This window comes from Magnolia sinica, chromosome 14 (genome assembly GCF_029962835.1).
Source record: "Magnolia sinica isolate HGM2019 chromosome 14, MsV1, whole genome shotgun sequence".
NCBI classification, from domain to species: domain Eukaryota; kingdom Viridiplantae; phylum Streptophyta; class Magnoliopsida; order Magnoliales; family Magnoliaceae; genus Magnolia; species Magnolia sinica.
The window spans coordinates 70,812,033-70,830,883 of NC_080586.1; the positions used below are offsets into that span (position 1 = coordinate 70,812,033).

At 43.5% G+C, this 18,851-nt stretch overlaps 1 protein-coding gene across 1 annotated transcript in view; it reads right to left on the reverse strand.

Moving 5' to 3' along the window:
* Window positions 1-5,896: 5,896 nt before the first annotated feature.
* The window catches only part of LOC131226123 (mediator of RNA polymerase II transcription subunit 33A-like), a 28,475-nt gene continuing 15,520 nt past the window's right edge, over window positions 5,897-18,851 (reverse strand). Inside the window, exons 4-12 of the mRNA XM_058221827.1 lie at window positions 16,637-16,956; window positions 16,060-16,151; window positions 14,938-15,298; window positions 13,065-13,266; window positions 11,927-12,041; window positions 10,824-10,985; window positions 9,723-10,386; window positions 8,707-8,913; window positions 5,897-7,145 (exon numbers count right to left, since the gene is read on the reverse strand). Of these exons, the coding sequence (XP_058077810.1) occupies window positions 6,034-7,145; window positions 8,707-8,913; window positions 9,723-10,386; window positions 10,824-10,985; window positions 11,927-12,041; window positions 13,065-13,266; window positions 14,938-15,298; window positions 16,060-16,151; window positions 16,637-16,956 (3,235 nt within the window). The 3' untranslated portion in view covers window positions 5,897-6,033. The remainder of the gene's footprint in view (window positions 7,146-8,706; window positions 8,914-9,722; window positions 10,387-10,823; window positions 10,986-11,926; window positions 12,042-13,064; window positions 13,267-14,937; window positions 15,299-16,059; window positions 16,152-16,636; window positions 16,957-18,851) is intronic.

An 18,851-nucleotide genomic window follows, 5' to 3' on the forward strand; every position in this document is an offset into this window, starting at 1 on the left:
TGGGTGGATGGTGTGAATACAACACATAAATCATGGTGGGGCTTTAAAAATATGATTACGTCACTCAAGTAGCCACTCGATATTGTCAGGTTCAATGACTAATTCGTGAAAGTAGGGAAAACACAAATATCATATTAAAATGTTTTTGAAGGAGAGTTTTCAATGGTAGGCATGTAATTCAAATTGTTTCCCGCAATGTAATCTACTTGAGCACTAGATATGCCTCTTGTATGTATTCAAACGGATAGAGAGCTTAGATATGATACATAAATACTGTTAGGGCACAGAGTTTTTCAGCACGCAATCCGTGAAAGGAAGCGGATTCAGTCAGGTCGGGGTACCACTTCGGACACAGCCTGATATCATCGCCCCACCTTGTTGTATGTGTTAAATGTCAATGCCGTTCATATATTTTTCCAGATCTTTTGAGGACATGGGCCAAAAAAATGAAGTAGATTCAAATCTCAAGTGGAGTATAACACAGAAAACAGTGGTGATTAATCCTTAAGAACTTTGTGGGGGGCGAAATTTTTGGATAAAGCTGATATTTGCAATTTCTCTTGAATGGTAAATAATTATTAAGCTCGAGCCAAGAATTTTTTAATGGTGGGTTTTCAATCAATACAGTTTCCTTGGTGTGATCCGCCTGAGATTTTGATCTGCTTCAATTTTCAATCCAGACCGTCCAAATCCTTGAGAAATCCTTGACTCTGAAAAGAATATTGTAATGGTCTGATTTTACCCTTGGAATTTGGGCCACTCACTATTGTACTTTTAATCATCCATTTGATAGCTATCGACTGAACGGTTAGAATTTGGTGTTGTTTTAAAGGCATGCTCCATCTACAATATTCCCAAAACTGGATGACCTCACACGCATGCCACGTGGGAGTAGATGAGCCTGCTCTTTTTTTTTCTCTCTCTCTCTTTCGTTAAAATAAGAATAAGGAAATATAGAACAAAAATTATTTAAAATAGAAATTTTGGAGCCATATTATATAAAACAACATGGAAATGCTCACGTGCGATTTTCAAGGGAACTCATTAGTATTTTTGACCTGTGATACGATTAAAGGTGTACACAAGTTGAACCAAGTCAAGCTTGAAACTGCTCGACTCTGCTCAAACTCGGCTCAACTCGGTCCTCGAGCCTGACTAGCCAGCTCAGCTCAGTTTGGTCAGTAGCTTGGGCCAGTTCGAGCCAAGATCGAGTCGAGTTCGCTTGTGTAACTTTTTGACAAACACATGAACTGCACCTTCATATGCTCACTGTATATAAAACAGCAGCATCAATTTTATAGATATTTCTTCAAACATCTTGTGGGCAACATCAAAATAAAAAAAAAAGGTATTTGTTTCATATACTAACCTTCCTTGCCACCAGTCGACACTTGGTTGAGTCATTTCATCGAACACTTGGTGAGCAACATCAATATCATAGTAACTAAGTCACTGAACTAGTTCAATTCAAGTTCGATTCGAGCCAAGGTTCGATTCGAGTTGAGTTGAGCTTGGGCGAGCTTGAACTTGGTTCGAAATTTTTTCAAGCTAAAAAAATCAACTCGACCCGGCTTTAACTCAATTTCAAATTGAATCGAATCGAGCTTTTTCGAGTCAAGTAGAGCAAGCTAACTGAGCTAACTCGGTTCGTGCACGGCCCTAGACACAAGTATAAAATTAGAATGGTCTATTAGGAGTCACCTCATGACATCATAGGGCTCAAAAGTTAGCACGATTTAGTGGGCCATAGCAAAGTGAGAGGCAAATCCAATGGTCCACCAGATTTTTGGATTAACCTAACTTTTCAACTCGAAGAGTTTAATAAGATCATTTATCTGGTGGATTGTTCGGATTTTGTACTCGTATCACTTGCCAAAAAGTACTCATAAGTTCCTACGAGAATTGATTCCCATACACCAACTAGTTGAACACACAATTATAACTATAGTAGCATCTCTTTTTAAAATATAGCTTGAATTATATTTAGCGAAATAGCATATGGCCAAAAAAGGTATTAGAAAAGTTTATGTTTAATTCATTTTGGACCGTTAAGAAAAGGGGGTTTAAATTATATTAAAGAAATGGAGATGCCAAGAACTTGGAAAATAAAAAGGGGGTCAAAGTTCTATTACATAAATTGAAGACCTTGAAAACTTTAAAAATAAAAATTGTGGATTTAACACGACCTTGACTTTAAAAATATAGTGAAAAAATGAATATATGTTATATAAAGCTAAATTAAAAACTTTAGTTAAAATAATTAACATCTCTATACATATGGATAATCAAATGGTGTTTTTTTTTAAAAAAAAATCTCTCATACCTTTTTTCAAGTAATTCTCATATGAATCAATCTGTCATCTCATCCTCATTCTATCAATGTCGCAACCAATATCTATTTTCTAAATTCTTCCTATATATTTAAGGGTAAGCTGTAAATGCATGCAAACGATGATAAATAAATAAAAATAAGTAATGGCAACTTTGTTTCATTCAGGGCGTGTTTGGATTCACGTTTTGGTTGTATTGTATTGTATCTGGTACTGTTCACGTATACTTTGGGCGATATTCATAATACATCCAGCGGAGACGTGCCACTAACTAATGTTTGGATAGGACGTATTACTCTAGCATGTATATAATTTCATGTCAGATCAATGTTCGGAAACGATCGGATAAGGGCCACACAATGTATATACGTGCGTATAGTAGGGCCCACTCATTGTTCCATTGAATGATCTGAGCCGTTCATTCACTTCAGAGGGTGGGCATTACCCTTATCTAGGTGTCATTTTGTTTCTATGCAAACTATTACAGAATCTCAACCGTTAAACATGAAATGGATGGCGGAGTAAACACCCTCATTGGGCACGCTGATTTCACTCCAAAAGCACTCCCTTCCGGATAGTTTTTCATCATAAATCCAATGGACAGAGTGGATTTTCCAAGAAGCTTCAATAAGTAGGCCACCAAACTTCACAGAGTCGACGTACGTCGACTCTATTGCGAAACAGAGGTTCCATCTTTTCGTTGTGGGCCACCATCATACAGTGAAAGGTGGATCTGAACCGTTCATCAGGTAGAGGGAGAAAAACTCATCAAAAATATGTTGACCTTTCATGGCCATGTACTTCATCATGATCGCTACAATGATCAAAAGAAGATCGTTCAGCTATTGTTTCAGCTTGATTGTCTCAGTGGGCCACATCATCGGATGATCAAAGCTCACCATTCATGGTTTAAATCTAAAGAGGAAGATGATGGACAGTGTAGATTTGTCAAAAGACGGTCATACTGGGCATTACCAGCAACACGGTGAAAGAAGAAAATACTTTTTTTCTGTTTACGTCTGACTGAACGTCCGGCTGGTTGCGCAGTACAATCTCATCGATGATGCAAAGTGGATTTGACTCATCTTTGGGCTCAAACCTTAAAATGATCTTTTAAAAAAATAAAAAATGAAGGGGCGACATGAATATAAACATACATCATGTTGGGGCCCACCTGATACAAAGACAAGTTGCCTGATGTTAAAGGTGAATTCCAACTTTCTTGCAAACAGCCAACACTTTTTATAATTATCATTTTACATGCATTTACACCAAACTAAATAAGTCCTGAAATTATTTTTTTAAAAAAAGTATCATATTTTCCAATTATCAACTATATGCATTTTATTTTCTTATTTTTATTTATTTATTGTAGTTTGGTTTGAGTTTAACATAAGAAGTCTGAAACAGAGTTTTGCTGACTCTGGATTAGACGGTTGGTAATCAGTAGATGCTGACTTGGAAGGTCGGAAACACTGTTCCTCATTTTGATAATGGTGGGCAAGTATCATACAAGTCTAGCCCAAAAAAAGGTTGTACCATACGACCCATTGCAGGTTGGTATGCTTGCCTTTCTTACCGTGTTTTACATGTGGTATCGGAAATAGGCAAGGTTTTAAGACTTGGACGAGTCACACGTGACTCGTCCGAGTTGACTGAGACTTGTTTGGAGCTGATGCTTTTCAACACTGCAAGTGAGTAGAGCTGTACATGAGTCTAACCAAGTCGAGCTTGGCACTGGCCGGATCTGCTCGGCCAGTAGCTAACCCCAGCTCGAACTCAGCTCGGCTCAGTCCTTGAGCCTATCTCGCCAGCTCGGCTCAGTTCGATCAGCAGCTCATCAAAATCAAACACCCGACGAGCAGCATCAAAATCAAATACCCGGCGTATCCATTCCTTCCTCGCCAACATTTCGTTGAGTCATTTCATCAAACACTCGGCAAGCGGAATCCATATCAAAATAACTAAGCCACCGAACTGATTCAATCCGAGTCAGTTCGAGTTGAGGTTCGATCTGAGTCGAGTCAAGCTCGAACTCGGCTCAAAATTTTTTTGAGCTCCAAAAACCAGCTCGACTCAGTTCAAATTCAATTTCAAGCCAAGGCAAGTTGAGCTTTTTCGAGTCAAGACCCAGCTAACTCGGCTAGTGTACAGCTCTACAAGTGAGAATTGGAAACAGGGGATGACTGAGTCCTGACTCGTCCATGTCATGACTCGCCTCAGGACTTTACAAGTGGGACTGAGTTACTGAGTCTGATTCAAATTGATACTCATCTCAACATCAGTGGGCCACCAACCTAATGATGATTTGTTGATGGCCACGATTTTTACTGCCAGGCATCATCAGAGCATCAGATGATTTGAATCAATGCCCCACGCATATGCAAGGTTGGACACTGTACCTGTGCTTGGAGGTGTGTAGTCTGAAGAGATGAGTGGCCTAAATTTCGGGTCACCCCATCTATAGGGTGGGACCCATCGAATGGATGGCTAGGATGTCCCCACCATCCTAAATCATCATTAGGTTCACGTAGCTTTGGGCTTTAGTGAAAACCATCATTCTAGTTGATATTTTGACCAGAATATCCTGGATCCAACACCCACATCTCCAAACATGCCCCTAAAAGAGAGCCCACATGCAATGGTGGATACAGCCTTCCATCATGCAGGCCCCACAGTTTCAATGTCCTTGGCCAAAGATCAACCGAGTCCAAACATGCATGTTGAATGGCTTGGATTACTCAAAGGTAAATCCCACATGTACTGATGTTAGGTGGGCCGTCTGCTTCTGGACTGCAAAACCATAAGCCACCCACTATGGAAAGCCAGCCAAAGAAGAAAATTACATATTCCACTAAAACTGTAGGACTATTGGAGGATATCAGGTGGACCCCACATTCTGGCCCGCTACAGCCAGCCCCAGCAGAGCCAGATTATTTTTCAGGCCGAAATCTTGCCGACGGGCCTGATGGTTAGACCCAGATCCATCCCATGGTTAGCCATAAACAGGCCTAGGCAGCCTACAATCAGGCTCCAGCTAGGCCTCCTAAGGAAAACGTTGTTAGATCTAGGCCTCACCCAGGCAATTTATTTCACAATCAGGCATCCCAATTAAATCGAAGCCGATAGGGCCCACCCAGTGGGCCACCGTGCCTGAGATACATGGCTCCTATTTACACACCGATGAATCGCCTGATCGAGTGCTATGGCGATCATCGGCAAACATGTTGAAATGGCACACGTATGACAGATACAGGCCATTCATTGAGCAAACGTGGCCACAAGCAGGCCCCGGCGCAAAACTCATTGGGGCCCACTCATCAGGAGAACCCCAACTTGTACCAGAAAACCTGGAAAGAATAAACACAAACCAATGGCCTACTTAGCATTTAACCTGCTGATTTTCGGGTCGGCGAATGTCGGCGACTGTGTGATGAGTGGCCTGGATCTAAAACACGCAGCCTGAACCGTTCAGGATTCTCCAATGATCAAATACAGTTCCGCCTCTACCACGGCCCACCGGATTCACTTCCATACTACATGAATGCATCCCAAAAGTCCTCAAATGGCCAAAATGAACCCATGGGCAGATTGACTGAACAGGTATTATACATTGGTTGTATAGAAACTGATGGAGAGAAACATAAACAATGCAAGAAGAAAAGGGTTAGCTAATCACCTTTCCTAATTAGTAATTAACTCGCTAATTACCTGTAATTATCAGCTCGGCAGCTGCACCCAATGCACCAATGCCGCCGCCAACCAACAGAGCCAATGCAAGCTCCTCCTCATTCCATTGCCTCAGCCCCTTGCTCAGCCTCCTTAGCACATCCACCTCCACGTCCGCCACCCATGTCGGCATGCACCCCACCATCAGCCCCACAAACCCTGACACGTACGCCCGCCATGTGGCCCACTCACACCCGAGCGTGATCTTCCCATCAATCGCCCCCGCCAGGAACTCCGTGTGGGCCCTGATGATCCGCGGCCGCCGCTTGGTGGCCGACACCGAGTCCATGCTCCAAGCAAACGCCCCACAGAGCACCGCAAAGTAGGCGAGCGCATACCCACCCAGCGTGGCGGCCATCCCACCCCCAACTTCCTGGTCCGATCTGTGCACAGACAGGAACCAAGACGGGATAGTCTCTTGGAAAAGTGTCTGGACCAGGCCGGAACCGCCCGACAGCCACAGCAACGAGGCCGCAACCATGGCCACCAGCTTCACCCGCGTCATCGCTGCAGCAAGAGAAACCTGCCCGTATTTTGTCCCGAACTTGGACTTCTTCAGCTTATCCACTTGCTCTCCCTGCGGCCCGCTGCCTGCAGCTATTACTTTCACCGAATGCATCAAAAGGTCAAGAATCTTTTCCGTTACAAACATAATGTCTCTGACCGACCGGTAGATCCGTAGGTAGAGAATCCCAGGTTCGACAGGCGAGAACCCGCCGGTGAAGTGGGACCCAAATCCAGGACCGAGAAGGCCGCCGACGCCGCCGTTACTCGAGATGTGGGCAGGGGAAAGATCAAGGGTGGCAGAGAAGCAGCTCTTGAGGAGCTGAAGGACGGCATCAATATTCTGCTGAAATACAGTGCGGGATGCCGAGAAGGTAAGAAAGTCGTTCCAGCGCTTCACCTTCTGGGCCCACAGGGAGGCAACGATCGGCATACTGGGCCAGGGGCAACCTGCTGCGAGGCTCTCCAAGGCTGGACCCGCCAGGTTTAAGAAGCGTTCAGAGCCTTTGTCGAGCTTGTATGTTATTGTGAGGCTCACAAAGGCCGCCAGCGGCAATGGGAGCGTGGCCGGGGAGCTTGCTCCTGCCATCAAAAGCAATCACAGCAAGTCATGTGGCTGATCTGGGCACTAGTTAACCACGACTTACCACGCCGATGCCGATGCTGATGATTGATAATAAAACGAGTAGAATGGTCAACCCCAGGAGTAAGGTTCAAGGCTCAGTGATTAGAGCTGGGCACGAGACGACTCGACTCGACTCGGCAAACTGGACTTGTCTGACTCGTTTAGATCCAACTCGATCCGAACCGAGTGGGTGAATCCATACGAATTGAGTTGACTTCGTCCAATCTGAACTCGAACTGAGTGGAGTTCGAGTCACCTAGTAACTCGACTTGATTCGATCCGAAATCCAACTCGATACTGACTTGACTCAATCCAAAACTCAACTCGTACATATATATTTAAAATAATAATAATAATAACTACGTTTTGAGTTGATGGAGAGGTTGCAATTCCATCAAGTCAATCTAGCTTTTGAGTTGTGATTTTAGCCCGTGGATACCCGTTGCACCCTACCCGACTCGGTACTTGTGACCGGGTCAGACTTGGTCTGGATTACTCCAGGCCAGACCCGGACTCAAATCGGGTCAGGCATGCTAGACTCAGTACCAAGTCGGGTCAAGTTCGAGTCAGGTCTATTTCAAAATCGGATCAAGTCAGGTCAGCCCTAACTTGGTCCCACTCGACTCGATGCCCAGCTCTATCAGTGATCCTAACAGTTGGCATATTATGATTGGGCCCACTTTAGATGGCCCATGCACCAAAAATTTTCTAGGTGGAGACTGGAGAAATTCTCCTTGGAACTGGTGCGCAAATAGAACCATCCCATCGCAATTGGCTCACCGCGATGTTTACGTAACACCCACTTCGACCATCAGTTGTCACCTCATGTTAGGCATAAGGCACAAAAATCAGGCCCAACCCTGATTCAGGTGGGCCGCGCCAAAGGAAACAGTTGGGAGGGGGATGTCCACCCTTGATTTTTGTTTGGGGGGCTGACCATCATGTTGAGCAAGGCAATCCAGGCCACATAGACCCTTCGTATATTTTGAATGGAGAGTCAGGAAAAAAATCAGGCCGTTTTTCGACTCAAGTAGGCCTTGGCGAAAATCAAAGGTGGGCATCCCCTCCCAACTTGTTATCTTTGCTATGGCGCACCCAAGTTTTGGATCAGGCTGATTCTTGGACCCAAGGGTTTCGTGAGGTGCTGCATTTGATGGACACGTTGAATGCCATGCACACATCAGGCGGGAAAAAGTTCTCAGAAGCTATTTGTGCAAAGGTTCCCAAGGGAAATTTCTCCCTAACATGTGACCAGCCAATATAGATGGACAATGAGAAAGAAACCAAACCAAGTCTCGATGGATGGGATCTGGCCGCATGGGCGTCCACGGCCAGTACCATTATATCTATGGCCCAGATCACTGAACCCCAGGGCCCCACCTGTACAAACTTTCTAACCCGGGCGTATTGGACAAACTCGGGGCCTAGATATTGTATAATACCCTCTTTTTTTTTAATTTCTTTTTTGTTAGCCATTTCCATTATTTCACACAGTGGCTCAAGGTAATAAGAAAGTACCAGCGGAAAGGCTTGGAACAATGACACCAGTGGCAGCCAAGATCTTCTTGATATGTTCTTCGACTGTGGACAGATTTGCGGCAGGGCTCGGCCAATCAGTCCCGTTCATAAAAGCAGGCTTCCAAACACCACGTGTTACTTCAGCTGAGAAATAACTCACGATAGTTGCTAAAGATGCAGGCAGGAAGTCAGCGAGATCTTTAAGGCCTGAAATAATACAAAGATCAAAAGAGTTGAAGCAATGTCAGCCATTGATGTACAAATACTTGCAAGTCTTGCTCGATCTTTTATAGGAAGCTCACTTGACTTTCGATCTTTTTAATAGAAAATACAGACCATTCATTAGGTGTGAAAATAAACTAGCCAGGCAAAAAAAACATGGGAATCATTCATTAGGTGGGTTATAAAGACATGTTAGATATAGTCTGCTGGCATTTTTCTTTCTTCCTGACGAGTGTACTTGTCTGAAATTTGGGCCACGGCAACTTCATGGAGGGCTTGACCTGATAAACAGTCTGGATCTTGCAGAAGTATGTCATGTTGGAACATGTTTATGATGAATATCCTCAAGAGTAGTCACTCATCAGGCAAGCCATATGGATAAATTTGAATGTAGTCTCCCTATCCTCAGAGAGGGGTCACTCATCAGGCAAGCAATATGGATATATTTGAATATAGTCTCCCTCACTCCCTCCTAATGACCACCTGACAGGTGTACTCTGACATTTTGGCAAAGGCAGGTTATGACAGGGCCCCACCTGATGAATGGCCTGGATCTTGTACATGCATGTCATGTTGGAGTGTTTTCCATGAATACCCTTTCACCTTCTTAAATTTGTATATTTTTTTTCTTTTATCAGGAAAACATTGTGCACCAAGGGTTGGTGCATGATTCTCACCCACTGTCTAAATAACATTGGCGGGAATCCAAAATCCACTCTAAAATGAGATTTTTAAAAGTTGCAGATGAGATCAAAGCACTACATGCAGGTCCGACCATGCTATTCGTAACCAACCTGTAGCCAGTTCACGAGGTGACAGTCTTCCATGAGAACAGGCTGTAAGAGCAGCATCAACTACAAAGGGAACGGCTTCCAGAATGTCCCATGCAGGCAACTTGGGTCGAAGCGATGCGTCATCGCTTGTGGGGCCCGAAGAACTACTCACGCTGCTTCCCGAAGTAACAGACTGGCTTCCTTTATTCATCTTCCGGAATATCATATTTAGAAGCCCATCTACAATTTGATGAACAGGTGTGCCGGGAACAAGGCCGGTGAGAGGCGACGCTATACAAGCTTGATGCTGTCGGTACCAAACTTTCAACCTGGGAAACGAGTCAACAAAGATGGGATTCATAGATGCTGAGGTCGCTATCTTCGGCGGCCGCCTGCTGCTGTTTCGGTCCTTGGGTGTGTTGTTGGAGGACGCGACTTGAGAGTTACGTAGAAGTAGAAGGTATTCAGGTGTTAGCTGAGAACCAACGGGAGCACCATTTCCCATTACGTGATGCTCCAGTGGTGGATGATTGAACTTCCACAGCCTCAACAGAAGAATGAATGCATTCGAGAACACAGAATGGGCGGTGATCTCCTCTCCTGTTGGGAGGGTCCAAGAGACATTGGGCACAGAGGACCCGAAAACCTCACAGATGGCCATCAATGCACCTGCAAGTTCTGGAACCTGGAGATCAATGCACATAGATACCACTTAGGATGGAATATCTCAGGAAGGAATTATTGGGACCTGATGGATCTGGACATTGATCTGATGGGCCATAATGTGGATAGAGAATGCCCCCAAAATCTCCCAGATTGGAAGATCCTAACCCTTCAATCAGTAGCCTACCAATGAAAGGTTAAGAGAAAATACAGCAATGCTCCGGAGAAAGCCAAAAGATTGGATTCCTACGATAGATTTTTTGGGCCCCCAATGCACTGTAGGATCATCAGATTAACAGTTTGGATCAAAGAACAATGGGTCCGTCCGTATGGATCGGGCGCATCAGGACACTTTTCACACCCTGATGCATCAGAACCCACTAATTCGTTGCACCTCAAAAGAAATATATGAAGGGAAAAAAAATGTTTCAGGATTATGGTTGCGGAAATTGAACCAACCAGGCCTTGCAGTGAAAAGATTTGAACAGAATCAACAGATGAAATTCCTACAAGAAGACTGTTCAGCAAAGGAGCATTGCTTATCATATGGCTGTCAGTCCCAGAATAATCGGCAGGAACAGGCAGTGAGAGCAGTTTCATGACAAAACGGACTGTATGTTCCTGCAATTGATGGATCAAGAGTTACTATTGACAGGATAACCACAGATAACACGGAAGTACACTCCGGAGACTAAAGAGATGTAAAGATGGTTCTAAGTTTTCTTCAGGGCACATACGCCAAGTGCCAAAATGGCACACGTGATGTCGCGGCCATTCATCTCTTGCGCCCCCATAATGGACATGCATGGCCCAAAAATCAGGCTGGTCCACCCATCACATAGGTCAAACATGTACGAAAAGAATGCACAGTTATAAAGAAAAGGACAAATGGTCCATGTTCTATATATGGACTAGCCTAAATCAGGCCAGAGCATTTCATGGTTGGCCCACTGGATGAATGCCCAGATCTGACACCTGTTCTGCATTGGCATGTGCGCTACAAGCCACAAGGAAAACCCTTCAAGGAAATACCCTTAGCATTCCCTGGGGACTCCTGAGGATATCACAGATGCATTAAAAATATATGGGAACTGTTCAAGCAGTCATTTTGTGCATATGCCCTCTTTGATCCAGACATTCATAGGCTGTTTGCACGACGATAGATTGAACCTGACAAGGTAATTTGCACAAGATGTGCCAATCTGGAACACATGGACACATCTGGGACTTGTCATCTTGGACATGCCATGGCCAAAAAAAAAACATGCTGGCCAACTCATTAGGTGAGCCACACATGGACATTGAATATCACATTGTCAGGCATATTCTTTCTAACTGTTCGTTTTTCTCAAATATGCATGGCCCGCTTGATAAGTGGACCAGCCTTCTTTGGCAACAGGGCATGTTGACACTAGGCCCCACCCAATGAATGACCATGATGTACCACAAATGTAAGCTACTTTCAAATTCCTCTCATAATTTTAAGCTTAGCATTTCTTGAAGACATTTCTTGAAGAGAAATTGGGATGAACCGCAGAATGGCATTTCACAGCAATACCAACCTGAATATTCCAACCTCGAAGCAGAGAGGCACCGCAAAGAATGGTAGCTGCAGATGCCTTCTCATCATCCGACCCGTTGACTGCAATGTCAAATACTTTCTCGAGCTCTGTTAAGCTTTCATCAAATCCATGAGCTTAATTCAGTGGCTTTACCGATGGTAAATTTACAAAAAGAGCATCTGATATACCTGGCTTCAGGAAAGAAATATCATATAGCTGAAGACCAGGCGATCTAATTTCACAACCAATGTATTAAAGAAAAACATCAAGAAGTTAAAAGCGCAAAATCAACACCCTTAACTTTTGTATGTTGCATCATTGGAAAGAAACAACCTGGTCATAATCATATGGGCTAGACTTAATATGAGCAGTTCCAACCACTTCTTAAATGGCAGTGATTCATCATGTGTACCATACATGTGACATATACATGTATATCAGTTCAGACTGTGCAAATCATCAGCCCTGCTGTAGGAGCAGAGCCTAAAACTACATAGAACAAACAAAATTAAACAGCTGATAGTGGCCAATGAATTTAGACCATTGCACCTATTTTATCAACTGTTCACATGATGGCCACCAATAGATGGTTAAGACCACTGTAAAAAATATCACTAATAGTTTGATATTATCACGAGAGTTAAAAATATCGGCAGCTTCTAATTTTCATGATTTTATTGTGAAATTACCCCAATATTAACTCAAAAATTATTAAAATCTGAACTAATTGTTATATAATTATATATTTAAATTTTAAGATTGTTTGTTAATTTACAATCACATTTTTTAGCGAGATTTTCCCACTAATATCCCAAGAAAAACGTCAGAAAAAACTCCCGAGAACAACATTTGTCACTATGGTTTGGACCATCAAATCAGTGTGATTATTGGGACATGCTCCATCCAAAGTGGACCCATGATTCGGATGGTCTGGATTGGCTTATGTTTATCTCGCATGAACGATGAATGAACCATTGCCGTTGAAAATATGGTGGAAGATGCACATATAGTTTAGCCAACCAGCTAATATATGGAAACCATAATATTTATTTCACAAGCTGGAATATCTGAAGATTCTCAAAAAGCATTAACTTACACAATTTAAGCATACTCATGGACCGTAGGCTAACCCGCATACCTGGAAGCAGGAGTTGTCACCAAGGCGTTAATCATTGATGGGGTTAACGGCTTCTTCAACGTAGACCAAACAGGCACTTGGCCAGGCATGCCGTGGGGTATCTGGTTGCGTCTATTGACATAGCCTGGCCAAAAATAAGCTGATGTGTCCAATAGGTTTCGTGCAATACAAGCCTCAACAATCAGATGCCGCATATTTCCAGCTGCGAGGAGATGTCGATGATTAAGAATGTTTGCAAATATGCAACAGATGAAAAGGATATAGAGTTTCTCCTAGGAACTAGTTATCATGAGAAGCCTTTGAGAACTCATCCCATGTGATGTGTGCACGACATCCAATTCAGTCACAAGACGCATCACCTCGTGAAACCCCAAGGGCCCACAAATCAGCGTGATCCAAAAATCAGTTGGCCCACAGCAAAGTGGGAGGGGACACTCACTCCGACTTTCACTAGGGCCCCCATAAGTTGCAAAAACAACATGGTTTTTTGCCACCTCATCCAAGTCAAATGAAGGGTTTGTATGGCCTAGTGATGCAGGACAATTAACCATTGCTCTAAAAGCTCGAACTGTTAGAGCATGGCGAATTAATCCATTTATCTCATAGCCCAAGCTCCACATCTCATGGGTTAGGACCTGGGCCAAACCCCCCTCGTAGGCCCCAAATCACATGGGTACTGCCTCACACGGGCCGCCTACCCCAAGTGTGTCCCCGCATCCCACAGGCTACCTCACTCGAGCCCGGTGTGAAACGCACATTAATCACCTCCGGTGAAGAGTCTCGAACACGAGACCTCCCCCGTGGGCCCTGCCCACCCCAAGTGTGCCCCTGCATTAATCACCCTCGGTGAGGAGTCTCGAAAACGAGACCTCCCTCTCTGATACCAATTTGATGCAGGACAATTAACTACTTGCTCTAAAAGCTCGAACTGTTAGAGCATGGCGAATTAATCATTTTATCTCATAGCCCAAGCCCCACATCGCATGGGTTAGGACCTCGGCCGACCCCCTTCGTAGGCTCCAAATCACATGGGCTGCCCACCCCGAGTGTGTCCTCGCATCCCACGGGCTACCCCACTCGAGCCCAATGTGAAATGCGCATTAAGCCCACGGGGGAGATCTCGTGTTCGAGACTCCTCACTGGGGGTGATTAATGCGCATTTCACACCTGGCTTGAGTGGGGTAGCCCATGGGATGCGGGGACACACTCAGGGTGGGCAGCCCATGTGATTTGGGGCCCACGAAGGGGTCGGCCGAGGTCCTAACCCATGTGATGTGGGACCTGGGCTATGAGATAAAAGGATTAATTCGTCATACTCTAACAGTTCGAGCTTTTAGAGCAAGTGGTTAATTGTCCTGCATCACCTAGATTGCATATACACCACATGGGATAGAGTTCTCAAAGGGTTCTCATGAGTACTGGTTCCTAGGAGAATATGGGGTATACATCACACCGGATGGACATTCATTAAATAGCAGAGACTTCCACTACCACATGGTATACATGTACATAGATCTAGCTTGCCCAAATCATTCGCCCCATGGTGGATGGGATCAAACCCAAAGATCTCACTTATTGAATGATCCCATCCATGCACACTCATAGGATGATCTTAACCACTTGATATCAGCAGTTGAATTTTTATCAATTGAAAAAGAAGCTAGGCATTTGGAGAGTTACCATTTCATTTCTAAATGTCCAATTCATGGCCACCAACAAATGTACAGAAATTTCGATATAGTGGAGTCCCATCATTTTAAGAGATGGAGGAAAACAGATGAGGCTTAAGATTATAACAGAAAAAGAAAAAAGACAGAAATGCTGGAAACTCCCAAAGAATCAGTCATTGCAAAAAACGAAGAATGTAGCTTACAACAGTTCATTGGCATGTCATTCATACTAATACACTCATAGTATCCGCTCCCAACTGAAACGCCCGGAACAAACGACATCGCTTTAGCAGCCGCCTGATTGGCTACAGAAATAACAGATTGTGGAGGAGTTAACAAGCTCCCGTAATCACCCAGAGCTTGTAAGCTGGAGACCAAATCCTTACGGCGCTTCCCCACCACCTGTTTCTCTTTCCATTGGTTGGTGGCACCACGCTCCATTTCCTCAATGAGTTCAGCTTCCTCTTCCTCGATAATATTAGCAATTGAAAGTGTTGTGATAGATAGTAAAAGGCATAAGCGAGTGTCAAGGCGAGGTACAGGACCCTCAATTGGATCCCTTTCCTACACATGATGGAAAAAAAAAAAGGAAATCAGCAAATGTTTCTTGAAGATCAAGCTAGGGGTAGCATAGGATTGTGGAAAGTGTTGCAATTGATAGTAAGAGGCATGAGTTTCTGTCGAGGCAAGCTACATGGATCCCTTGCCTACACACGATGGGCAATGAACAGAAATTAGAGTATGTTTCTTGAAAACCAAACTAGAGGTATTGTAGGGCCGTGATGCACAATGATGCGTTCATGTCCTGACGAAGTAGTCTGTACAAAGAGGACATGTCTTGGTGATCTAGACTATTAATCTGATGGGTCCTACAGTAGATGAGGAAAGTCCCATGTTAGATATGTATGTGTTGATTTCAGTGTCGAAGGGAGAAGACATTTGGGGGGGGAGGGAAATGTTTTATTGGGGAGTAAATGACTCGGGAACCAATTTTATTAAAAAGTACGTTCAAAAGGGTATGGTGTCCATGCTCCAAAATCCTCCCGATTGGTAAATCGTAACTGTCTGATAATTATTTAGCAGTCAATTTGCAGGCCACCAACTAAAGGGTTATCATCTTCTCATCCAGGAGATTTCTAGGCACCCACAAAGTATGGCGTGGCCCATCAGGTCAATGATTTGGATCTTAGTTGTACTAAATCCTAACTGTATGACAGTTGATCTCAGGAATCCCTATAATCCCTCATCAAAGTAATTCAAGTCTTGGTTCTCACACACACACACACACACACACACAAGCATATCCACTTGCAACAGTTCCCTACCCTCTGAACAAGCCGGAGAGCTGCCATCCAAGTACCTAAGAAAGAATCGTGCCAGTTGGTCCCATTAATCGTGTGAAGAGCCTTTATCAAACCTGTAAAACCGATTAATCCAACAACATGAGACGGAGGAACAGAACTATACTCATATCCTGATCAGGGACTATTAAAGGCCACGTGCACCTCAACATGTGGCCGTGTGTGGTAAACATCTGAGCTATGTATCAGGCAGGCCCCACCATTTAAATGTCCTGGCCCCAAAATCAGGGTGGTCAGCTTATCAGGCAACCCATATTTGTACATTGAACGTGGCCCACTGGCACTTATTTCATAAACTATTCGTACTTTTGCAGCCATCACCTGATGAAAGAACCAGCCTGACATTTTAATCAGATCATCTGCACAGTGGGACCAGCATGATGCATTTCTTGGGTGTCCCAAGCACATCCAGGTTTGGCATGTCCGCCCGCCCACGTGTAGAGATATGTGCGTGCTTGCAAAACTCACACTACAACATGGACAAGTTGAGGAAATGAGATAATGTTATGTTGGTGCCTCTAGGGATGTTATCATTCATTACCAGTGAGAATCTCAATGGCACCCAATGCTGCCACTTGTGTGTAATCCATACAATCTTCAAGAAACATATCTAAAGGAATCCAAAGCGCAGAACGATTAACTCCATAATAGTGACCGGCAAAATATGCCAAAGAACCGGAAGCAATAACTGAACGGTGTTCTTTGTACTGACTCAACCTGCATTCTGGTCCGAAGTGTTTAGGCACATATGATGATGACAGCTGCAGCAGGTTCTCTGGAGATATAGTCGAATTCCTCAATGCTGATGAGTTTGAGGCAAGCAATCGTAAGCGCTGCATGAAGGCTCCCCAATGCGATGGCCTGAAATGCAGCCAGGATAAGTTCAAATACTCTAAATTCTAAAGGTTCTAATGAGGTTCGCTAAGCACATTCTCTCAAGAGGAACCATATGATGCTCAAGCCAAGGATAAGCGGTGTCCTTGACCTAGAATTTATACAACTGTGGCCTATTGATTGGTGAAGGAAACCGTGGATATTATGGGAGATCCCCCAAATCTCCCCGATTGGAAGATCATGACCAATGTTTTGAATAGTGTCTATAGTGTAGCGTAGCATAGCTACGATGCTGCATAGCGTTAGCAAATAGCATAAATCCCCCATAGTGTATGCAACAGGGGTCGTAGAGTATGTGTAGCGTATGTAGCATCATAGCGCATGCTACGTTTTGTTTATAAATAATAATTGTATTTTGTATTTTGTACTCAATACTCTCAACCTATGGGATTTTAATTTCTTTTCATTCTTGTGACTTGTGGTTTCAATTAGACATTATTAATTAAAGTGATTTGCTTAGAAAGTTGTTGATGTGATAATGATTTGATTTGGTTTATATATATGGATTGGCTTTTGACAAATGATAATTAATAACTTATTTAAACATGTTTATACTTGGTAAAAATGAATCATCTTTTAGGCATTTTATTTTCATTTTTTCTTACTATTTATCATAATTTTCCTATTTTTAAAAACATGCCATACACTACAAAGGGTTGAACGCTACACAACACGCTACTACTATTTAAAACACTAATCATGACCATATAATTCTTGGTCTTTTATCTATTGAACGTAGACGCTTTATGTAATCCCATTCTAATTGCCTTGGAGGCTTCCAGTTGAAGGGTTAGGATAGTTCCGTGAGGGTATTTTCGGGGAGTCCTTCCACTTTGAGGACCATCATATCAAAGGTCTTGATCACTGGTCCCTGATCCCCACTTGTACATGGTACAAACTCAAGGATCATAGACTGCCACTTCTCTCAATATGGGAAGATCATTCGGGCTAGCTATTAATGCATGCTACATAAGTGCAATAAAGATGCATGATAATCAGCTAAATTGATGCCTACTCAGAGACAAGATTTTGAACAACGAGAAGGCTTGATTTCTCCTAGAAAGGAAGATCCTAGCTTTGATTAGTAACCTACAAATAGACAGCAGAAAATAAAATTAAAAAAAGCAGCAGCCTGAAGAACAAAAAAAAGGCCAAAAGATTGGCTGTCTAGGATCTTGCAATGTGGAAGACTGTTGAGGCTTTCCACTGTGAACCACGATAAATCAACCATCTAGATTACTAAACCTCAGGACCCACCTCTACAAAGTAGGGTAGGAGTGGCGACTGGCTGGGCTAGGGCCCAATAAGAGTTGGCACTAACCCAGACCTAGCTTCAATTGGTCTACAAGGGCCCTGGCTCTGGCCCTATCGGGCCGGGCTAGGCCAGGGTCAGCCCTTTAAGGGAAAAAAAAATGAAATGATTAAGGGTTTTAAATGAATCCAATTTAAGAATTTTTAGTGGTATCTCATCTTTTTTCTTCTTTTTTTTTACACACCCCCACACACTCACGCCATAGTGGAATTTCACCACCTATGGATACTCGAACCCTTGACCGGGTGTTGAAACTCCTAAGAATTTTTAGTGGTATCTCATCTATCCATTTAGCGGTATCTCATCCATCCATGATGAGCCTCATCGGTATAATTGACTTTGATCATTGAAATATAACTACTTATTGAAGAGTGCCTTTAAACTACACATGTACATCAAATCAGAACCGCTGAAGAGTATTCTTAAACCGTCCATTCCTTTTGTATAATGGTTGCCTAATTGATGATTGGACCAGGCTTATGGGCCAGACTGGGCCATTCATCATTAGCCCAAACAATGGGTCTAGATTTGAAGCTCGGGCGAAGTCCTC